The 22,443-nt window shown below is 49.4% G+C and overlaps 1 protein-coding gene across 11 annotated transcripts in view; it reads right to left on the bottom strand.

Annotated features, from left to right (window-relative positions):
* The window catches only part of LOC111849733 (receptor-type tyrosine-protein phosphatase mu-like), a 153,550-nt gene that overhangs the window by 95,441 nt on the left and 35,666 nt on the right, over positions 1-22,443 (bottom strand). For all 11 annotated transcript variants that reach the window (XM_023822844.2, XM_023822845.2, XM_023822846.2 and 8 more), the window contains exon 2: positions 14,938-15,060. In XM_023822844.2, coding sequence (XP_023678612.1) covers positions 14,938-15,060 — 123 coding nt within the window. The remainder of the gene's footprint in view (positions 1-14,937; positions 15,061-22,443) is intronic.

The following is a 22,443-nucleotide window of genomic DNA, read 5'->3' as shown; positions in this document are numbered from 1 at the left end:
GACCATCAGCAAACCTCAGGAAACTCCAAACCACAGAGCGGCGAGATGCCAGCATCCCAGACTGCCGACGACTGGAGGGTGCGGGGGGCGAAGTCACTCTCCATGCCCCTTAATCCTGTCATCTGCTCGGGTACTGGGAAGCCCCACCCAGGTATCCAGAGGCTCGACAATAACAACTCAAACTGCATCCAATAATCACACAACGAATAGATCAATCTAGACTGAAATAGACTTCAAAATCTCAGGCATTACAGATTCTTCCCCGTGACTAAATGACATCCTCGTTATTATCACGTTATCTTTCTGCCATTCGAAAGGTGGCACATGCGTAACGTGACCTTGTATTGTTGACGTTCAATCTTTTACAGAAGGCTACCCCCCCCCAGTTACATGTCCACCCTTGTGCGTTCCGGCTCCTCTGCTCTTGATTAAATTGCAGGGCGCTGTTGCATTTCACCAACTCGCCCCCCCCACCCCCGACAGGGCAACATCGCTGTTGATCCCCATTAGCTCCCGGCACAGTGCGCTAATGTGATCATTTATAACAACAATGCTATTATCGCCCAGCTCTCTGCCATCCGTGTGGCCCAGCAGAGCATCCCGAGAGCCGCTTCCATGTTTACCGCCTTTATGGACATGGGGGGGGGGGGTCCACAAGAGACTGGCTTTCAATCAGACGACCTGTACTGACATTCCTGCCAGCTAACAGTGTACGGCCATGGAGTACGACGACCACGGGGCTGCCAACTCCCACGCATCTGGCGTGGCACTCATACTTTCAGACTCTCACGCTCACACAAGAAATCTCACGGCAAATCAATATTATTCCATTATAAGCCTAAAATTAGCGACATCAAAAGTGTTGGGGTAGCCTGCAAATTCTGCAAGGTAATAAAAGACTATTTGCAAGGTAATAAAACCGTTACATACATGTAAATGCGCATGCAAATCTCATGCCAGTCAGCGGACTAAAGCTGGCAACCCTGCAGCCAGGTTCATAGGAAGCCACTCGATGGCTTAAGTAGCAAATCTAAGCAACGTTTCATAATAACTGTTTGTTAAGTGTCTGTGTGATGCTTCTCCTGTGGTACACACCATAAAAAGAAATGTCGTATTATGTTCTAAAATACGCAGTGAAGGGATTCTGGTACCCGGCAACCCAAAGATTACCGCAGTGAGGGAAAAAAAAAAAAACAAAAAACGGAAGCAGGAGACTGTAACCACGCACACAAACAGGCGGGATGGCCAAAACGCCACAGATCCTTCCAGAATCGGGGAAAAAGCAGACTGAAAATGTAACTATGAGGTAAACACATGTCTGACATCAACAACCGGCAAATAAATTAACAGCACAGCTCGCTGGCCAAGAAAACGCCCAACAGAGCCAACCACCATCATCAATTCATCTCCAGCAGGTTTCCCGAGTTTTACCCTACTGCGCCGGTACCAGTGCTATCACTAAGGAAACATCACTCTGGGGGACCTTCAGTCTGCTGTGCTTTTTCTCAGGAAGCCCAGGAGCCGCATCATGGAGATGATGGAGGACCGACGGAGGACCATTATCTGCCCCAGCTTCTGACCATTTCCTCTCTCCAGCCTCATTGGTCACCCCGGCCAAAACCTGCCCTCATCACACGCCCTGCGGACGGCACACAGAAGCCCCGCCCAGCATGGGGGGAGTCGGCAAAGGCCACTCACAGGAAACCAGCCATTAGGCAAGACGGCAATGCGGGCGCACGTGGGTGTGTGTGTCAGAGACCCAGTCGGAGGTACGCTTTGCGTACATGTGACTCATCCAGCACGTCCTCTTGGCACTTTAGACCTCAGTGAACAGATGAGCTGGAATGGTTAAGGGCTGGAATGAAAAGCAGACACCCGCCACCCCACAAGGCTGGAAACGGCACCCCCTAATGGTAACCCATAAGGCGAATGAGCACTGTAGGACACCATGGAGATAGCACAGCGCCCAACACACACACACGCACACACACGCACACACACGCACGCACACACACGCTTGCGAGCGTGGTCCCACCCTGCCGATAAATACCGTTTCACCACACGCTCATTTGGCCAGGCCTTTTGTCCCACCCCTGCCCTCCGAAGGCAAATAAATCACTAGATAACCAGATCATAACAACATGGCGACCTGCCTCACGCGACCCCGCCTATTCCCAGGCCGCCGTCTATCATCTCCCACCATCCCCTCATCTCCCATGCCACTGCGCAATTAGCCAGCTATTTTAAAAAGCGGAACACAACGACATCGTATTAGTGCTGTCGCTACCACATTTCAATGGGAACGTTGCGGCTTCCCGGGAAGGGGGTCCTCTGCGTTAGACCCCCACGAGAAAAAAAAAAAAACACTCGTTCATGGGAGGAAGTAAACGAAAACACAGTAGCTTTAAAGTGGCTTAGCGGCACTAAGTCAGACGAGTCTCCATGAGGGCAGGGAATGGATGTTAGGCACGGCTTTCAGACGAGCTCGTCAGCCTCCACATTCACACGGTGATGGCTTTAAGCGACGGCACTCAAGCGGCTGATGGAAAAGTGGAAAGTGTCCCTCATTTTTTTTCTTTTGTGACTTTATGGGCGAGATGAATCTTCCACGGTAAAGACAGAGACCGCATAACTATGGGGACATAATGAGGGATTTTTACCATTTATGTCAAATGGGGAGGGGGGGGGCTCAAATTCTGAAAATGGGTCCAAAAAAAGGCAGCGGGGAATGACTGCTGCTTTTTAACATTTGACTAAAAGCGAGAAGAAAAAGGGATCTTAGAGACGACGGCACGCCTGCTCACGCAAGTGAGATACAAAGACGACCATACGGGGGGGGAGCTGTTCTGGCTGCCTCAGCAGTGCCCCCCCCCCCCCCAGTTCTGCGCCGCCCGGACTCGCCGCGCCGTGTAAACACCTCCGTGTCAGCTGCCGGGAGCTGTAATGAGATTTTTCTACCTGGGAGGAGACATCAGCTTTCACTCTGCGGACGGATCGATGAAACCGCAAGCAAATAAAGGATTATAAAGGGGGGGCTGTAATCACCCCCACTTTCCCCAGCACCCACCTGAACAATAAATCAATTGCTGATTAAATCACTGAATACATAATCACATGCTGATTCTCCACCACTTGCAGTTTCTGAAGCCAGTCAGTTCATGCCAGAGCAGATGCCACTTTCGGAGGAGTGGTGGGGGGTTGGGGGTGAGGGGGTCCTTCTTTCTTCTTCCCAACCTAGCCAGACGACCACACCCCTCCCGATTCAGCTCTACACTGACCAACGACAATCCACACGTCAGCTCCGTCTCCTTGGGCCCCGAGTTCCTGCACCCATGAATGCTGAGCGGCTGATATCATCAAATCAATGGAGAGACTTGGAGTCGCCTAGGACCGTGAGTCGGAGAGAAATCCCGAAATCCACACGTTCGACCCACGAAAAAGACCCAAAAGAAAGACACCAATTTCATGACAACAAGCTGACATCTGTGATTGAAATCGAAACGGGAGATTCCTCCGCCTTCACTCTACTGGGTTCCTGGCGGTTGCCAGCTGAGCAGTAAGCGGTTGGCTTTAAAGTGAGGTGTTGTCAACAAGTTATCGATTAACGTTCGCGCGCAGCACGCTCTGTAATGTGATGGCAGGGGCAGATGTATGATGGGTAATCGAGGGATTGACGTGCACGGTGTGGGACTATTTACCATTTATCAAGGCTGCCTAGCAGGAAGGATGTAATAAGGTCTCCCTGACAGGCCCCAGAAGCGCTGCGTGTGAGATCACGTAAGACGAGGAAATTAATTACTGAGGACAGATAATAATAGGGGGGGGGGGGGGGGGGTGGTGCCCAAGCGCTCTGGGGTTACAGGTTCGAGTGTGTGGGGTTGCGGGTTGGATTCTGCTATTGCCATACTGGCCACCGGGCCTGATGAAGAGCAGGTCCACTGCGAAACGTCTTGAACCACTCACATCGCACGCATCTGTAAACAAACGGTATCTGAAGTGAGGAGGAGGAGGGCATTCCAGCCTGCGGCATTCCTGTCTCTCGACGGTCCTTGGGAGTTTCCCCAAGAACCTCGACCTGTCAAAGTCCATTCTAGTATCTATCGGCAGGGTGTTCTGGCACAGCTCAGACATGCTGTAGGATGGTTTTAGATACACCATTCCACTTGGACTCCTCCCTGAAATTCATCTGACCATCAAACGGCATCCTGTGAATGCGTCTCTTCTGAAATCTCAGCTGTTGGGAGTAATTCTGATGAAAACAGTGCGTCAGGTCCTGCTGTTGGATTAATAGCTGCCGTTATTAGGTAATCATTCCATTATTAGTACTTTCATCTTTTGTTAATACTAGCTCACCTTATAGTCACATTAAGACTTTCCGAGTCTCAAACCTGTTTACAAGGCGAGGTTTTGTTGGAGCAGACAGTTCTCTCAAGGGCACCGCTGAAGGCCCGGAAGTTTCTCTCATCGTCGATTCCAAAAACCTTCAAGCGTGTTGACAGAGTTTACAAAACAGCACTTTCTTCTTAAGGGGCACCACGGGATTTGTCCGTAAAATGTGCAAATGGCAGACATGTCAACATCAAGAGTCTGTCAGCCTCGGTGTCACTTGCGCTCCCCACAGTCGGAGTCGGGCTGCTCAAGTTGGGGAATCCGCCACCAGAATCGGGCCACGCCTCCCAGGAGCGTCTTGCGAAACCGCATACCAGACAAACCCGTTGCTTTCACAGCAGCGGATGCCGTCTGTGGCCTGAGTCCATGGAATGATCAGAGTTTAAAATGTGGGCTCGGCACGCAATGAAGACTAGCGCAATAAGCGAATATTCATCTTCGGAGTCGAGGTAATCTGCCCACCGTACAAGCTATTATCGGTAGCTAGGAACGTAAACAAATAAAGAGCATCCATCTAATATGGACAAGATTAGGAAGCATCTGAGAGAGAAAAAAATGAAACTGTGAAAGACTAATAAGCCTTACTCAAGCAAAAGAAAAAAATAAATTTGATGAAAGATAAAACGCGCTTCGGTGTCGGGGCTGAAGGTGCCGCCAGTGGGTCTGGATGTGGACGAGGGCTGCGAGCGCCGGAACAATCGCTTTGCTGTAGCAGCATTGCCGCTCATTATCTGCAGCTCGTTCGGGTCCTGAACTCTGAAATCACTACAGTGGCAGATATTGGCACAAAGGGTGATCTTCAAATCGGAACCCTATCATTCTGGTGCGCTCATAAAATTCACAGGGGTCTTGCGGAGAGAGAAGAGCATGACCACGAGCAGAAAGTGTCAAGGACTGCAGGTTATTATCACCAATCAAAAAAAAGGCTCGGCCACGGGGAGGGGGGGGGGGTGGTTGGGGGTCACTTCGTTAGCATGTAAACGATTTGGCTCTGTACCTCTGAAGCCTGAAGTTTTTATTGGGACTTTAACAAGCGGGAGTATAACGCTGATCCAAGCGACAGCACAATGCGGTCCTGAGCCATGACGTAGTAACACTACAGCATTAACGGCACTGTGTGAGACCCAGTGGAATCCCACCCGTGATCCCGAGTCGTTTCTTGGCCTTTCCCCTCAAGTTAGCAAGGTAGTTCTGTCGCGCCCCCGTACCCTGGGCCCCCCCTCCATGTTCCTTACCCAGCCTTGGCCGCTTCCTGTGATTGTGGGGGCCCCCCACACGTGCCACCTGTTTCCTCCAAAAAGAGGGGCTTCCCCTTCTGGCTCCTATGAGGAAAATGAGGACCGGGCCACTGGTAACCCAGCTGAAAGCTGATTGGCCCCCAGAGTGTCACATCCCTGTCAATCACTGATTCAAAACATACTACTGGCTAACAATAAGACTGGCCCCTCTTTATGAATTATTGCCCCTGTTATGCCCCACACCTTGGAAAAACCACTAGAATCAGCCCTGGGGGCAGTGTTCAGCATACGAGAACAATGGGGAGGGGGGGAGAGATCACATAGTTCTCAAGTTTGCTGCCTGTCCTTCCCAGTCTGTTTATGAAATACTGCAAGGCTATTAACACTATTAGCTATTAGCGCTTGGTGGAAATCAACCGAGAAAACAAGCTGGCTGCCAGAAGAACGTTAACCAGAGAAGCAGGGCGACCCCGTTAAATCAAGTGCCATGTAGAGAAATGGGCCTCATTCAAAGATTCAGCCTGCACCCCCCCTCCCATCCCCATCCCACACCCCCTCACCCGCAGACTCTCATTTATGTCTCATGCATCATTCAAGCAATTCTGCAGAAGAGCATCAGCTAAATCTACAAACAAACGCAAACAATTGTCGGCTCCTGTGGCTGGCCTCAGATCATCTGCTTAACGTCTGCAGCATAAATTCCCCAAATTCATATACAAAAACCAAAACCTCCAGTCACTTTCCATAAGTGTTTAAACAACACTGGGTCACGGGGATGCCATTTGGAGATACCATCCTAGCCAGATGTCTTCGGGACCGAGGTTGGAAACCTGAGCATGCAGAGAGTGCACCGAGACAGGGACGGAGCGGACCCCCGCCCTGAAGCACAAGGTGACGGCTACCCACTGAGCTGCCACCCCGCAGCTTCTCGGGGATCCGCTGGACGAAAATAAGAGCTTATATTCCTGAACGCTGTTGCCGGGCAGATGCTGCCATGAGGCTGGAAGATGCTCGCATCAGCACCGGAGATGTAGTTCGGTACTCAGAGGGGACAGAACAATCCGGATCCTTCTGAGGAAGCCAAACAATCTGGATCCTTCTGAAGAGGCCCTCTTCCCACTCTCCTATCGGGGTCTCATGTGATACTTCAAAGGACCTGCAGCGACGCTATTAAATTTTGTCATAATAATTAACTGCGTTTCCTCTGCAATCCTTCGATGGTGATGGGTTGAACCATCACAAAGTGAGCTTTAGATACCCCTGAAACGATCACCTTCAAGTCACTGCAATCCACACAGACACACACACACACACACACACACACACACACACACACACACACACACACACTCTCACCCTTTTCCAGGCCTCAATTTTTCCCATTCCTCTCTGCTGATTTGATTTCTATTCTGATTTGATTTCCTGAATCCTTTTATGCCCCTCCCCCCCCCCCATTCTGCCACCCAGCCCCCAGCCCCGGCAGGAAAGCAGATTCTCTGGACCCTCTAATTCCTCTCTAGGGTTTCCCTTCATTTGTTCAATTTAACCAAGTTGTAATGAGACACTCCAGAGCCGCCTACTCCACCACTCCCCCCCCCCCCCCCCCCGATTTAATTTTTTTTTTTGAAGGTTCCGTGTCCCCATTCCAGTTAAACCCATTCAACTTGTCGACATCCTTAAAAACAGGGGGAGACGGATGAAACAAACGGGCCATAGTTGTAGAGAGGAGCGCAGCCCAGCCCATGCCGGCTAGCAGCGGCGTTGCGACTCGTCCTGTTACGGGGGCCTAATAAAAGACGTTGCTTGGCCGGCACCATTAAAACAATAATTCCACCAGAGTACGCGCCCCCCCACCACCATCGCCGGCACTTATTTCCATAAGCGGAGCAGATCCGAGAAGGAGAAGTAAGAGCGCCACGCAAGTGTGCACTCCCATCAAGGGAAGTTTCAGGTCGCTTGTCAAACAGAACCAGGACTGATTAAAACAGAGTCTGGTGATTAATTTGGGGAGAGATCAACAATAACATCACGATGGCTTCTCCAATGGTCGCAAGCTGTAGACAGAGAAGCAGACACACACACACACACACACACACACACACACACAAACACTTTCCTGCACATTAAATAAAGCAGTAACAGAAATCTGTAGCTGGCCAAATCACCGCTCCATCCTGCTGGATGAGTAGTTGCTGTGAAGCCTGAGATTCATAGATTGAGGTAACAATGACCCCTGTCATGTGACCCCAGGATGTTCACACTCGGGGCGCACTTAGCTACCTGGATCCACGTTCCCCCGAGTTCCAGCTCTCCAGTTATATGGATGTGAATGATACAGGGCCCATCCCATCTGCAGGCTTGGCGAGGCCAGATTTTTAAAATAGACAAATAGCCAATTTGGGAGATGCCTGCATAGATATTCTAATTAATGCATCACAAGGGGGTCACATGCCAGCTGAGAGCTCCGGCGTCCTCCTCCCGCCTCGGCCGTTATGGTAGATAATGGCTCCGAGAGGAGAGCTGGGCACCGGCTGGGTCCATTTAGCCACCAAGAGCAGATGGTGCCACGGATCCAGAATCCAGGACCCAGGCCGAACAGGGCGGCCGGTGCGGCTCAGAAAATGACTGGGATGCCCGCAGGAGGGAATCCCACCCCCTCATCTAACTTCCGATAGATCACATATCAGATAAACATAATCAGTTCAAAATATCCCACCCCTCAGTTCCGCGATTAATTGGCCCAGGCAACTCAGGCATGACCCCCCCCCCCAGGAAATTTCAATGGTAAGATCCAGAGAAGGGTTCAGCAGGAGAAACCTGGGGGGTGGGGGGGGGGGGGGGGCGGGGGAGAGAGGAGAAGGTGCAGCTCAAGGTCTCCATTTCGGTACGGTGACATTGATGGGGGAGGCCAGACCCCAAACCACGCTTACTGTGCCCCCCTCCTGTAAACAACCCTGACTGGACCCATGAACACAGGTAAACCGACGCATCCCAGATCATTTCAATGCTCTTGAAGAAAAGCCAGCTTGTGTGTGTGTGTGTGTGTGTGTGTGTGTGTGTGTGTGTGTGTTTTCCCCCATTTCCTCGCAGTGACTGCCTCTCTCTTGACCCATAAACAGTACCCCCCCTCCCCCACCCCCATGAGACCCAGGATCAAATCAAAAACACTGCCCCCACCCCACTGATCAGAAATTACAGGTCCATTACTGACGAAGGTTATTCCTGGGTTCTGACACAGAGTCCCCTGACACGCACACTAAAAACAGCAGCTATCAGCATCGGCAGGGGTGTAGCACTTTATTAGATTGAAGACAGAAGGATCCCAGGGACTCGGCCATGAACACGACAGAGCGGGGGGGGGGGGGGGGGGGGGCCGGGTTGCAGGGGGGTCGGACTGAAGGATTAGTGAAGGAAGAGCACCAGTGTAGCTGAAGGCAGCACCGTAACAACGGCGAAAATCGCATCACAGATTCAAACCGCCGATTAGCTACAGTGTGCGGTCAGGGTCCAGAGCCCCATCCAGTCTGGAGCTTGCGGAGCCGGGGGGATTTGGGTTTAACTCCAGCACTGTGAGCTTTGCCACACATCCGCCATCCTGCTAGAGCAACAATTATTCCCTGCCTTTCTATCAGTGTAAACGAGGTAGACGGTATTATCTTCCATCTTAAGGACAGTCATCCCAAATCCCAAAGGTGCGCTTCCATCTCTTCTGTGATTAATGTGATGAATAAATAATATAACATTGAAAGTCACATCTTGAACGAAGTGGCAGAGAGCTGGAAAGTGGCCACGTTGGCGCCGGAAGGTGACAGCTGGAAGGGAACAGGACTCGGATTGGGTGGGACCTCGACGATGGCTCCGCTGGGAATGGTGATGCCGGCGTCGCACTCCGTTTACGGCTCCGCCTGGACAACTGAGGTCTGTGCGTGCAGCTTAGCTACATGACCCCGAATGAGCCAGGCGTGTCATCAGAGTGGGACGAGGGCATAAAAAAGGGTGTCCTGCCCCCCAGCCGCGGAAAGAAGCTCGTAAAGATGGCCAGGCCCTCTCCAGGCCAGCTTTCACGCAGACTGTTCCTCATTCAGCTCTCTCCGGCTTTTGCGTGCCTTTCCTGAGCCGTCAGGACAGAAATAGACCCAGCGGCGGCCGCCAGTGCAGCTGTCACATGGCGCATCCGGAAAGCCCCACCCCTCTAACCGGCAACATTCCGGTGTGCCCTCACGCTCATAATTAATGAAGCAGACTGGGGCCTGGGTGGTTATTAGGGGCCCCAGAAGCCGTGCACAGATAATAGGATCATTGGCGTTCCAGCAGGGGTCTTGAGGGGCCCACTCCCCGCATTTAGAGACAATGAGCAGGACGGGGTAATGAATTACAATCTCCTTTGTCTGTGGGTGTCAGGCAAGATAATCCTATAGTTCCATTTAAATCAGAGCATGATACAGTCCCTTCTTCGGTCAAATAAGCTCATTTGGCGAGAATGTAAAACGTGTCCTTCCGGAAACGGCGGGATTAGCAAACCCGTGTCGGGGAGGGGGAGTATCAACAGGCCGTTCAGGTGGGGGGGGTGGGGGGTCTCCTGAAAGGGCCGACAGGGCACAGGGCACCCTGACCCAGCGTAATGTAATAAAGGCATGTTTATTCACCCGCTGCTCCAATTACTGCCTGTGTCCACAGGTGGGGGGGGGGTCATGCTGCCCCCCACCAGGAGCCTTTTTCACTCCGATCTACCGCTCGCCAGATCTGTTGCCAAGCACCAACATGTGGCTTTGAACATAAAAATATTACAAATGAAAAAGGGAGCTGCTGGTGGGGGACAGGCTGGGGGTGGCAAGGCTCGCAGGCGTGTCGGGGGGCGTAGACACCCACCAGGTCTGCACGCTCAGCACGCTCCCGGACCAGGAAGACATAGGGCTTCAGCTAGAGAGCACCCGCACAGCTCGTCCATGGAATCAGTCAGATCAGCTGCCCATAACAGGCTCAGCATTGCTGGAGGAGATGGCCCAGGGTTGCCCAGGTGAGAAGGTGGGGCGCAGAGCTTAGGAGACTAAGAGATCCAGGGAGTAAAGATCCAGACAAGAAAGGTCTAAAGGAAAATGACCTATAGGGGAAAGATTCAAAGAGGAAATCTCTAGAGAGCAATGATCTAGAGAAGAAAGCTTGAGAGAAGGGAAAAGATCCAGAACAAAAGGGATCCAGAGAGAACAGGTCTGGAAAAGAAAGATCCAGAGAGGAAAGGGACCCAGGGAAGAAACATACAGGGGGAAAGGATCCAGAGGAGTAAGGGATCTAAAACAGAAAGGGACACAGAAGAGAGATCTGGAGATCCAGAAAAGATAGATCTCAAAAGTAATGTTGATTTAGCCTTGGGCAAGAAACCAGGTTTCCTTCAATAACAATATCAGGCTGTGTACGCTGATGATGACAAGATAGGCGTGAGAAACTTCACACATAAACAGCTGTGTTTAAGATTAAGTGTGGCCTGTTTCAGGCACAGCTCAGCGAACAGCAGGCTGTGGGCGATGACGGCCCAGCCTACGCTCTGCCGGAGATGCGGCGTTCAGAGAGACGCACAGCTAAGGGTTTCGGGGACGTCAGAGTCGTTACTGAAACATCTCCCCTCTCATGGCATGAAGACGTGATGGTTACATGGGACGAGCCCACACGCGGCACCGCGACCCAAAGCCCTTACGTAAGGCTCCCCGAGAGTTTGACGGCCCGGCTCCAATCCGACATGTGTGACAAGGGGCCACCCACAGAGGCAGCACTAATAGCTCACAGGCACAGTGGTACAACTTCAAAGCACCATAGCCCTCGCCCTCCCCCCCCCCCCCATCCTCCTCCACAACAGCTCTGCGGATCCAACGTGATGGGGTTTTTTTGCGGTCTTACCGACCAGAACACGTTCGCCACGAGGGAAACCTGGGCACGGTCAGAGTCATTAGCGCATGGGGACGGAGCTGCGGACATGGGTCAGAGGTCAACAGCGACATGACGGGAATCGGCGGGTCGGAACGGCGGCCGTGCGCCACAGCCTATAATCACAGCAGCGCTGGTCCCTGCCCCTAAATGGATTTAAGTGTCACACTGAGAATTACATAATACCGCGACAGCTTATTATTCAGGGTGCTGAAAGGATCCCTTCGTTCAGATTTAAGGGGCCACACGGCCATATAAACGGGGAGGGGGGATCTCACTCTCCACAGGGCCAGATATAGGATCCGTTAATCCCACCAGGTCACACTCCCTATGGGCTGACGACTGCGGCATGAGTCCCACCCCCCCCCCCCCCCCCCCCACACTAATAATGCCACTTAAACTCGTTCCCTTTCCTGCAAAGTAATACTTGTCAGCTCGGTGTTTGACAAGCGATTATTAAGGAGATGTGAATGTCTGCACGCTTCCCACTTGGCTCGCCTTTAGTCAATCAATTACAGCACCCTCCCCAGGCATGAATTCATAAACGTCTGCACTTATCTGTCACCAAGGTCTCTGTTCCCTTCCTGCTAACGACTCATTTCATATCTGCAAGAGCTCCTGTTTCCCCCCAACATCAGAACGAGGGGGAACAAACTTCACATTCACGACGGACTCCCAGTACCAAACCAGTTTATTTAAAATTCTGAGCTTCCCGTTACATTCCCACATGTCCTCATACTCCCGTTAGCTGCCTTTAACACTCTAACCTGGAACCAGGGGATTTTTTTTTCCAAATTTCAAATATAATTATTGCGAAGCACTGTAACGGCATTCTCTAACTAGATTAAAGCATCTGGAACAGACATAAACACATACAGAATAACAAAGACATCATGGACAAATAGGTGATCTGAATCTTACATGCAATATGATGGGGGAAAAAAAGCCTACAAAAACACAGAATCAAGCAAAGTAAAAATCAATCACATCTCACCCCCCCAGGAGTACTGGGACAGGTTTGCCCCAGGCACACCTTTTGCCGTTTCAGTTTCTTCACCCCCATCCCTCCCCCCACACTGAAAAGGCACCTCTATTTTTCATGTTTCCCCATTGCCCTCCAGCACCCATTCCATCCCTCCTCCTTCCTCTAATAAACTAGCCGCTTGGAACCCTGACCCAGTGACTCATGGTGAGATAGCATGTCATGTAAACAGGCTACGCACATTCTCATGTAAACGCATATTAAACTCCCACTGATCCCCATCCGAAGTGTCAGTGTACCAGCCGAGATGAACCAGTTCATTATCAGGGTGACCAGCACATGGAGCACAGTTTTCCCCAGTATCCAGGACTATAAATCCCACACCCCAGAGGAGGTAGCGTCGTTTCCAGCTGTCATGGAGGTCCTAAGAGAAGTCCGATGCGCCTCAGTAATAAATAAAGGCAGTAAAATGGTGAGACTTTGGCGTGCCACCCGGCAGCCTTTCCGGTCCAATACGTTTTCCCTGCCTGTGCCATGGTATGGTTTTCCCAGGAATGCCAGGCATCCATAACGGCACCACATGGTCCGGGAGAAGCGTTCACAACTAATTGTCTCCAGCGCGGAGAAGAAACACCGGCATGCGCGCCCCCCCAGGGAGAAAACACCAGCGCATTTCCATGCAAATGTGGGTCTTTAGGCTGACGTGCTCCCCCCAGAGGGCACTGCTGCGCCGGCGGGTGGAATTTGTAGGTCAGAGACGGTTGTCAAGCCGCGCGCTGACCTTTGCGGCTCTCCTTGTGTACCAACATAAATCAATTCTTGCCGAAACGTAAACACCACCCCCCAACCCCCTCCCCCAACAGGTAATTTCTCCTCAACAAGCAGCGTGCACATTGAACTCTCCTGTGCAGCTCGTCTGAAATTAGCAGTGTCTGCCTAATTAATTCTACTTTTGTCGGCGGGGCCGAGCGTGATCTCCCCGTGCGTGATTAGCCATCAGATTTAAAAGGAAAACAATATCCATTAGTCTACAGCATTACCTTTGTTATGCGAAAAAGTGTTTTTCCATTAATCTAATTCCTCAGGCACTGTCCGCAACGTGGCAGTGATATCTCTTAATTTCGAACCAAATGCAAAGCAATCAACGCGACGTCTGGCCGCCGGATTGTAAAGCGAATAGAAAATGCAGGGAAAACATTTTAATGGATCTCGATACACGAGTAATGGAAAGAATTCTTTAACTAAAGTGGACTTTAAAGATACTTCATGAAGCGATTCAGTCAGAGCTTCCATCTCTGAAAATGCCGACACTAAATCATACATGCAAAAGCACATGCAGACACCACTACACACGATTGCGTTCATATCTTTGTGGAGACTCTCCATTTATTTCTATGGGAAACACTTATCCCATCAACAACAACCTTAACCCCTAACCGGCCCTAACCTTAACCATAAGTAACCAAACAAAATACAAGGCTTTTGGCATTTTTAGTTTTTGATTGCTGTTACAGATTTTTATAAAATTGAGTTTCCCCTTGTGGGGACCAAAAAGGTGGTCCCTATAATGCCAAAACAACAGGTTTTTAATCACATTGTGGGAACATTTGGTCCCCATAATGTCATATATACAGTACATGACCCACACAAACACACACACACATACATACACACACAAGTACCAGCATGCAATCCGGCTGTCCTCAAAAGGTCACATTTCCAGGGAAATGGTGTCAGTGTGCCGCACTGTAATATTTATCGCATTAAAATGTGGTAGAGGATCGACAGACTGAATCACAAGATCCTCACAAGCATTACCGGATGCATTCCAGCGGTGCGGCGGTCATGAGGGCCAGACTGGGGCCCATCTAAAGGCCCCTGCATATGCGGCAACATTACGCACCATTATAAAGCCACTCGACCTGTTGGTTATGAAAAGCAGTGTTCGTTTTCACTTCGAGTGTGATTCAAATGAATTAAATTACACTGCTGTGAAATTGCCCTTTCTATTGAATCAGGTACAACAATAAGACAAATATTGGTTTTCACAAGCCGATGGCTGACTGCATACAATATTCTGTGCATCGTCCCCAAGGCCAAACTCATTACTTTGCAGTAGCAGCAGAGCCTGACTTTAGCACACTGTACTGTTACAAACCTTCTCATTTTCTCAGCTATCCTCACTTCTGTAGCTCCTAGACCCAGACTCAAGGTGTCCAAGCAGGGGAATAAGCCACAGAGACGTAAAAAGCACAGGGCACTACAAGTCATGTCCTTCCATTTGGTGAACAAGAGGTTCTTCTGCATCTTTGAGGTTCCCTCTTCCCTGCGCCGGTCCATGTTAAGAATGTAAGGAAGAGGGAGAGAGAACCGACCAATGAGACGGGTAAAAATGATAAAGGAACCAACCTGAAGGCATCCAGGGGTCGGATGACGGCCGCTCTTTGGTGTTGGCCTGCTCCCAGTCGAAGTCGTCATCTTTGCTTTGGCTATATCCACACGTGGTGTAAGACTTCTCAAAGTCGCAGTCACCTGTGGCCAAAGCAGAGAGAGCATCACTGAACAGTCACTGAACTCAGGGAGATTCCAGTTAACGGCGGTTTGGTAGCGACAGCATGCAGGGTATCTGCAAAACGCGAGTGAGGAGGAACGTGGGAGAGACCACACACCACTTTTACTGCACTCATCGGCAATCTGTCCATACGGTGACAAGTTCAGCAGTCAGAAACAACTTAACTGTCGAGTTTCGAATGAGCAAATAAGCCAGAAAAAGGCAGGACTATTCTATCAGAGTTCCCCCAGTCATGGGGCAGATGTCGCCTCTCTCATCAGCCGCCTGTCATCCGCGGGTGTAACTTCATTATTAAGGTCTGTGACGAGTCCGGATGGGCGCGTGCAGCAGGAGGAATCCACTCGCTGTGCACGTGCCATCCATCAGTCAAGCTGAGCAGAAACACACCCGGTGCCTTACGTCACACCAAAATATCCAGAACACAATGCAAGTTTGGTGAGTGGTGGGTTAGGTCTTTGTGCCTACAATCAGAAGGTTTCCGGGTCAAATCCCAGGCTTGGTGGAAGAATCACATCGCCATCAGGCCCTTAAACAAGGGCTTAGAACCCTTCAAAATGCTCCAGAGATATACAACTGAACCAGCACTCGGACTCTCACTTCACTCTCACAAAGGAGAGGAAGATGGGAAAACAGATGAATTCCAATGTACCAGTACTCGTACAAATGGCAAATAAAGATAGTTCTAAGTAAGCTAACACACAAAGGCCACGGGGAATGATGAAGCGCGGGCCACCTTCCATCTGAGTCGATATCAATGCATTGATCACATATAAAAATTCATCCTTTATATTCCAGCATAGTCAGGAAACCTCTTCGTCAAAGCTCCCATGGGGGGAATTCTCCTCCGGCAACTGGACGCTATGTGATTCCCTCAAAAAAGCAGAGCAGAATGTATTTAGATATGCCACAAACAGTTTGTCACCTTGTCAGGGCCTATGCGTGTGGGGGCTATGTAATTTACGCAGTTATTTTTGCACGCCAAAACAAATCTGTCATCACCTATATGCCGGCAACGACGCTGTGACACAAAGGCTCTGAGCCACGTCCCTTTATTTTCACTGACGCGTCAGTCATTCGCGCGACGACATTCCGAATTAAAGGGCCATTTCAAGCAGCTATGCGACTCTAGTCGATTTGGCTTCCCAGACAGAAAAATAAAGCTAATTAATATAGCTAATTAAGATCAGGCTAGTGATCCATTTCTCTTCTGGACAAGCATTAATGACACGAGTCTGTTGTGTGGAATGATAATGACTGTTTACGTTTCATTCATTGTTCACATCATGCCGTGAAGATTGTATCAGTTTTATTAGCGAAGCAGTTGTGAAGAAAGGCTCTACTTGTATTTCACTCAGTTGGTGAGCTGCGTAGGTCTACGTCAGTGGACTTTGACGATGTGTGATGATGTCAGTGGTGCAGCCATGTGGAAAGTTTGGCCGATACTGTTAACAGATTCGTTTTTGTGAAATATCACTAATATCGATAACTGTGATAACCGGCTAACTTCTGAGCCATGTTCGATGGTGCTGATTTGCACAATGACGTTATTCTCAGTGGATAAAGAAAGCTTGAACTGTGGGCCGCATTTAATAATGAATTCAAAATACTTAGTGGGCCGTAATCAACTGCATTATTTTAGTAGTTGTGTCTTTAGCGCCGGTGCTGCTAACTTTGAATACTGATAATGTTTAAATATCGGTAAAGACTGACACACCGGACCAATGACGATGTCTTGATTTTTAACAAACGTCGGCCATTGCCGATATGTCAGCCAATATATTGGGCATCTTTAGTCCTCTCTCCTACAGCATCCAGGGTATTCCAGATGGAATTCACACAAGGCTCCAGCTACTTATTTTACCTCAAATTAACAAACCCAGCAGCAGCAGAAGTAACCCGGTTAAATCGATTTGAGTCCAGCGAGGCCGATGGATGGCCTTGTTTCTCTATTTGGCTGGATCCTACTGCCAGGGGCCCACCAGCCGTGGTCCATGGGCCCCCCAGTGCAATGGGATAAAGAAACTGTCCCCCCCCCCCCCCCAAATCAATAGCAGGCGTGTGGTGCGTTCTGAGTCAGCAGGATGGCTGGGACCTGCCAATGCGGTGTACGCGTTATTTATTATAAAAGGGGGCTCACTGCTGCCCTAATCCTGCCCCAATAGCATCGATACGCACAAACCTGCGGGCTTAACTATCTTAGCGATATCAGTAATGATGCAGAATCCTGTGGAGGGAGGGGGGGTTAAAAAGAGAGAGATCTTTTCCAGCTCAACGAGCTGTCCTTCCTCGCTAATTGGAAACGCTTGTTAGTTTTATTTAAATAATTACCCAGGAAGAAGTGACAGGTTTAAATCCCCCTGTGGAGGCGCCCTCCATCACAGGCATCTCACGCCGCCAATCACGAGCACCCGTCATGCCACTCCAGGGTTACGATTCCCACGCGATGTGTCTGCATCTAAATGAGCATCAGCTGTACACACTTCCATCATTCATCCGGCTACGTCGCGGATCCCCCTCTCCTCTGGCTTCCATATCCCACATCGTTAAGTGGATAGCCAGGGTCACAGCTATACTTAAGATTTTGTCATTTCTTTCCACTCTTGTTTTATCACCTTAACCAGTCGCAGAACAGACCAAAACTTAACATGCAATTAGCCAATTGAATGAGCCCACATAATGCCCAACTTGTAAAACTAACTTTGATTGGACTACAAAGAAAAGGCCTTTCCCCGATAGGTCCTCTGCTGACACTGGACCATGTGACACTATTATACTCAAGCTTAGCAGCACATCAATAAATCTCTGGGGTCGAGAGTGTCGAAGGAACCCTGGGCAACCTCCCAGCAGGATGGGGGGGTGGAATACGTGGAAAAAATCAATAATGCACGTGCTGACAAACACATTGAAAAAACATATTCTTTAAATTTTAGGTGGTGGGCTGCTTTTCTCAGTGGAAAGAGTATGCTCATTGGAGTTTTACTTCACAGAACACACAATGTTCTGAGGTAGAAGGAAAAATGATTGGTTCTCTCTCTGAACCAATCAGATTGTAGAGGAGGTGGATCCAAGCAACTAGAAGAGGCAGGATTAACCAAATCAGATATCTGGGTCCTGACTCTTCTAGTTGCTTGAACCCACCTCCTCTACAACCTGATTGGTTATCACTCTGAACCAATCATTTCTTCTGCCCTCAGGACATTTTTGAATAAGTAAAATTCCACAAGCAAAGAGCAGATGGACACCATCAAAAAGCATCACTGAGAAGGATGCCTTCAATGCCAATGTCCAGGAAGCGGTAAATTTAAGCAGTGCGGACGGTGACTTTAATAGACACCCTAATAAAACACTGAAAAGCACTTCAGCTTTTTTCGCTCTGTTCAAGGATGGGCTTGGGGGGTGGGGGAGTTTCCAGGCAAAAACCACCCCCCATCCCCGCAATCGATATGTCCTTCATGTCAACGGTTAGCTTTTCCTGCAAAACAAACACAGAACCAAAGCCCAGCAAAGGAATATGTGGTGTTTATAATTTCAGGCGAAGCCTTAAGATGATCATCTGGCATGCAGAGCATTTAAAAGAAATCCATCGGCTTTTAATGCATTGAGCCAGCAGCCTGAATCGTGCCTCTCCCTAAATTATGAAAGCAATTTTGGCTAAAGTCAGGCGTTTCTTTTTAAAAGCTTTCTGTATTGTGCTCTTGTGCTGAAGAAAAATAAATAGTGCTAGTTGGATTTGCAGACCTGCGGCAGTAAGCCCTATGATGACCATTAAATATTTTATCTAGATATTCTACCCAGAACAGAGCTGTAATCATATATCCTTAAAGATATTCTACAAAAAGCAGAGCAGTAACCATATTGCCTTATATTCTGCACAGAAGAGTAATCATGTGACATTCTAGATATTCCGTGCAGTGCAGTAATCATGTCAACTTCTAGATATTCTACGCAGAGTACAGCAGTAGTCATGTGTCTCCTTCCATATATTATGACAAAACTACAGTACCGCTTTAAACATGCGAAGTGCGATTGTTCAGGCTGTCCTCCTCCACAGCCATCACGCCACACTGTCACAACGCTACTGAAGACAATAAAATATCTGAAGTAGGTAGCGAGAGCTTTTAGGATGTGTCTGAATCGCATACTTACACAGCAGGTACTGAATATGTTTACAGGTCGACTACTCAACCTTTAACGTAATATGTTTTATATATACACACACACACACACACACACACACACACACACACACACACACACACACACACACACACACACACACACACACACACACACACACACACACACACACACACACACACACACACACACACACACACACACACACAAGGACATTACACATGCACCGACATAGTGCAATCACCATGGGCAGTGGCAAATTGATGGTTAGGGATGTGCACTTGTAATTGAAAGATTGCAGGTTCAAATCCCCGACCAGCAAGGTACCACCCCCAAGCACTGCTCCCCAGGCGCTGAATTAGCTGCCCCCTGCTGTGTGACATTGTCACATATGGATTAAATGCAGAGAACACATTTCTTTGCTGTGCACTGTGTGCTATGGTGTGTCAAGAATGACAATTAATCACTTAATTCTAAATTCTCCCAAATCACCTGACCCAGACATTGACCAATGATGAAGCTTGACCCCCGCAAAACTATCAATGAAAAAAATAGCGTCCATCGGTTGCACATGTCGGAATTTCGCAGAATGTAGTATGCCACTCAGGTACCATTCACCCGCCATCTCATCCATACTGCTTTCATCACATACATATTTCACCTACTACACAGCAAACAAGTATGCAATTCTGCACATACCCTTTCATTAACCAGACCAATAAAACAACATTATCAGCACCTCAAAACCTCAAGATCTTGTTCTTTTCCAATGACCATCCCACGTCGGCCCAGGTCCTGCCAGCCATAGGGGCTCAGAGGTCTGCTAGGGTTATGGATATCAGGGCAGGATTAGGATTAAGAATCTGCCCTGGACTTTAGGAACCTTAAAAAACCCACTATGCCAGATGGCCAGTCCAGGCCTGGCTACGATTAAGTTTACCACTAAAATATGGATAAGGATGGGATTAGGATTGGCATTAGGGTTAGGGTCAGGGACAGGTTAAGCATTAAAGCTATAGGTGAGGACAGGTTCAATTGCCATTATAGTAGCATTACAGTAATGTTAGGGTTGGCGTTATGGTAGCGTTAGGTCTGGTGTTACGGAAGAGTTAGGGTTGGTGTTACAGTTGGGTTAGGATTGGCATTACGGTAGCATTAGGGTTGGTGTCACAGTTGGCGTTACGGTAGAGTTAGGGTTATGGTAGAGATGGGGTTGGCGTTATGGTAGGCTTAGGGCTAGTGTTGTGAAACGGTTAGGGTTGGCGCTACGATAGCGTTAGGGTTGGCGATACGGTTGGCGTTACAGTAGAGTCAGGGTTGGTGTTACGGAAGGGTTAGGGTGGGTGTTACGGCAGGGTTAAGGATATGGTAGAGTTAGGGTTGGCATTACGGTAGATTTAGGATTATGATAGAGTTAAGGCTGGTGTCACGGTAGGCTTAGGGTTGGCTTTACAATTAGCATTAGGATTCTTCATCTGCAGGCCCAGCATGTACAACACAAACCAACAGGGCAGAGAGGCCTCCTCTCTGGAGAGAGGTTCCCAGAACTGCCTCTCAGTCCCAGAAACAGGCTTCCTCTCCAGCATCAGCCTGCTTCCTCCCACAAACATAACAGCTGGTCGGCTCAGAGCGCAGCCGCATCGGCTGAACGCCCATCCTGTTTGTCCTTGAAATCTGACGGCCTTCCCCACAGGCCGCGTCTGCAGAGACGCTGGGCCTACGGGCTCCGTCTGCCATGGGTTATTCGGCAGATAATGCCAAGCCACTGCAGATCTCGTGCTTGTTTTCTTATCCTCTTCACCCACTGGAGGGGGGGGGGGTGCCTGGAACTTACAGCCACGCCATTCCTGTCCAATAAGCCTGGACTGCAGCACTCATTCTAACGAACATCGCGATTTCCCACATCCCCACAGACAGACCACAGAGCACAGAGCAATCCCAGGTAATTTAAATCCATCCCCCCCCCCCCCCCCCCCCAACATCCACAACATAAATCCCACCTCCAAAGCCATTCGTGGCTGGGAGACCAGAGTCTGCCAAGCTCCTCTCAGCAGCGCCCCCCATGTGCAACCGCACTGCCTGTGTTGGGGGGGGGGGGGCGGGGCTTTGAACTTCGTGAAAGGATTTAAACAGTCGATCTCAGTATCATTATCCGGCGCAGCGTGCCGCGGGCTCCCATCGATCTGGGGCAATGAAGAAGTCGAGAGCGAGATTCCCATGGATAACGTGGTCAGGCCAGGGAAGGAAAAGGGAGAAAAGGAGACCCGTGGGATGCAGGGATTGTATCTTTCTGCTCTGGCATATTCACACCATTCAATTATTAACTGGGCAATCCCAAGGCCTTCCGTGGCCAGGCCCGCAACCCGGAATATTTGTTCCGGAAGGCTCCGGAAAGTCCAGCGGAGGGGGGGGGGGCTTTTTCCTCTGCAGCAAGGACATCGGGACCTCCTCCAGCTCCTCCGCATCCTCGCCGTGTCTCTGCCACACAACCCTGCAGGCATGACGAGGGGAAGCCTTTGAGGAACTTCAGTAAAATCCGAGCTTTGGCCAGTCCTGTATTTGCAGTTAAAACCAGTGTAATAAACGGGTAACAGTGCAGTAAACTACACCGTAAAAACTTCCTTCCTCAAAACGGAGCACATAAGCGTTATGACTGAGTGGTCTTTATAATAGCAATAAACACAAGATTTATTCTATTCACTCATTTCCCTACACGTATTTAATTTAAGCGATGGATCAGAAGGACTGCACTTCCGCAGCATGTGTGGTCCTTCACACGCGGATTGTCCTCTATCTATTTTTTGGGAGAGGACTATATACGAAAATCCTCCGTCCAAAGTTTTGCCTGCCATTAGCTATACTGAAAGAGCAGAGGCCTACATCTGAACCATTTATTTAACCAGCAACCTTTTTTTGTTACAGCCACACTGCACTACAAATGCACAAGTTTACAGTGTGCAAATGTTCCCAGCCCCTGCAGTTAAGCTGTGTGTGCTACTTTAAATTTACTAGGATGGGGTGTTGAATCGACATTAAATCGAGACCAACTCGCCGAAACCCACTATTTCACAGCCCGAAAGTATCCACAGACCACTAACAGCCACTTTGTTGACATTTGAGTCGTAACATTAACGAGTCGTAACATTAACATTTAACAATTCAAGGGTTGGCCAATTCTGTCAATAAAGGGGAACCCCAAAATGCAT

The sequence above is a fragment of the Paramormyrops kingsleyae genome, chromosome 4 (assembly GCF_048594095.1).
Source record: "Paramormyrops kingsleyae isolate MSU_618 chromosome 4, PKINGS_0.4, whole genome shotgun sequence".
Classification (NCBI taxonomy): domain Eukaryota; kingdom Metazoa; phylum Chordata; class Actinopteri; order Osteoglossiformes; family Mormyridae; genus Paramormyrops; species Paramormyrops kingsleyae.
This window is presented reverse-complemented; position numbering and strand designations above follow the sequence as displayed.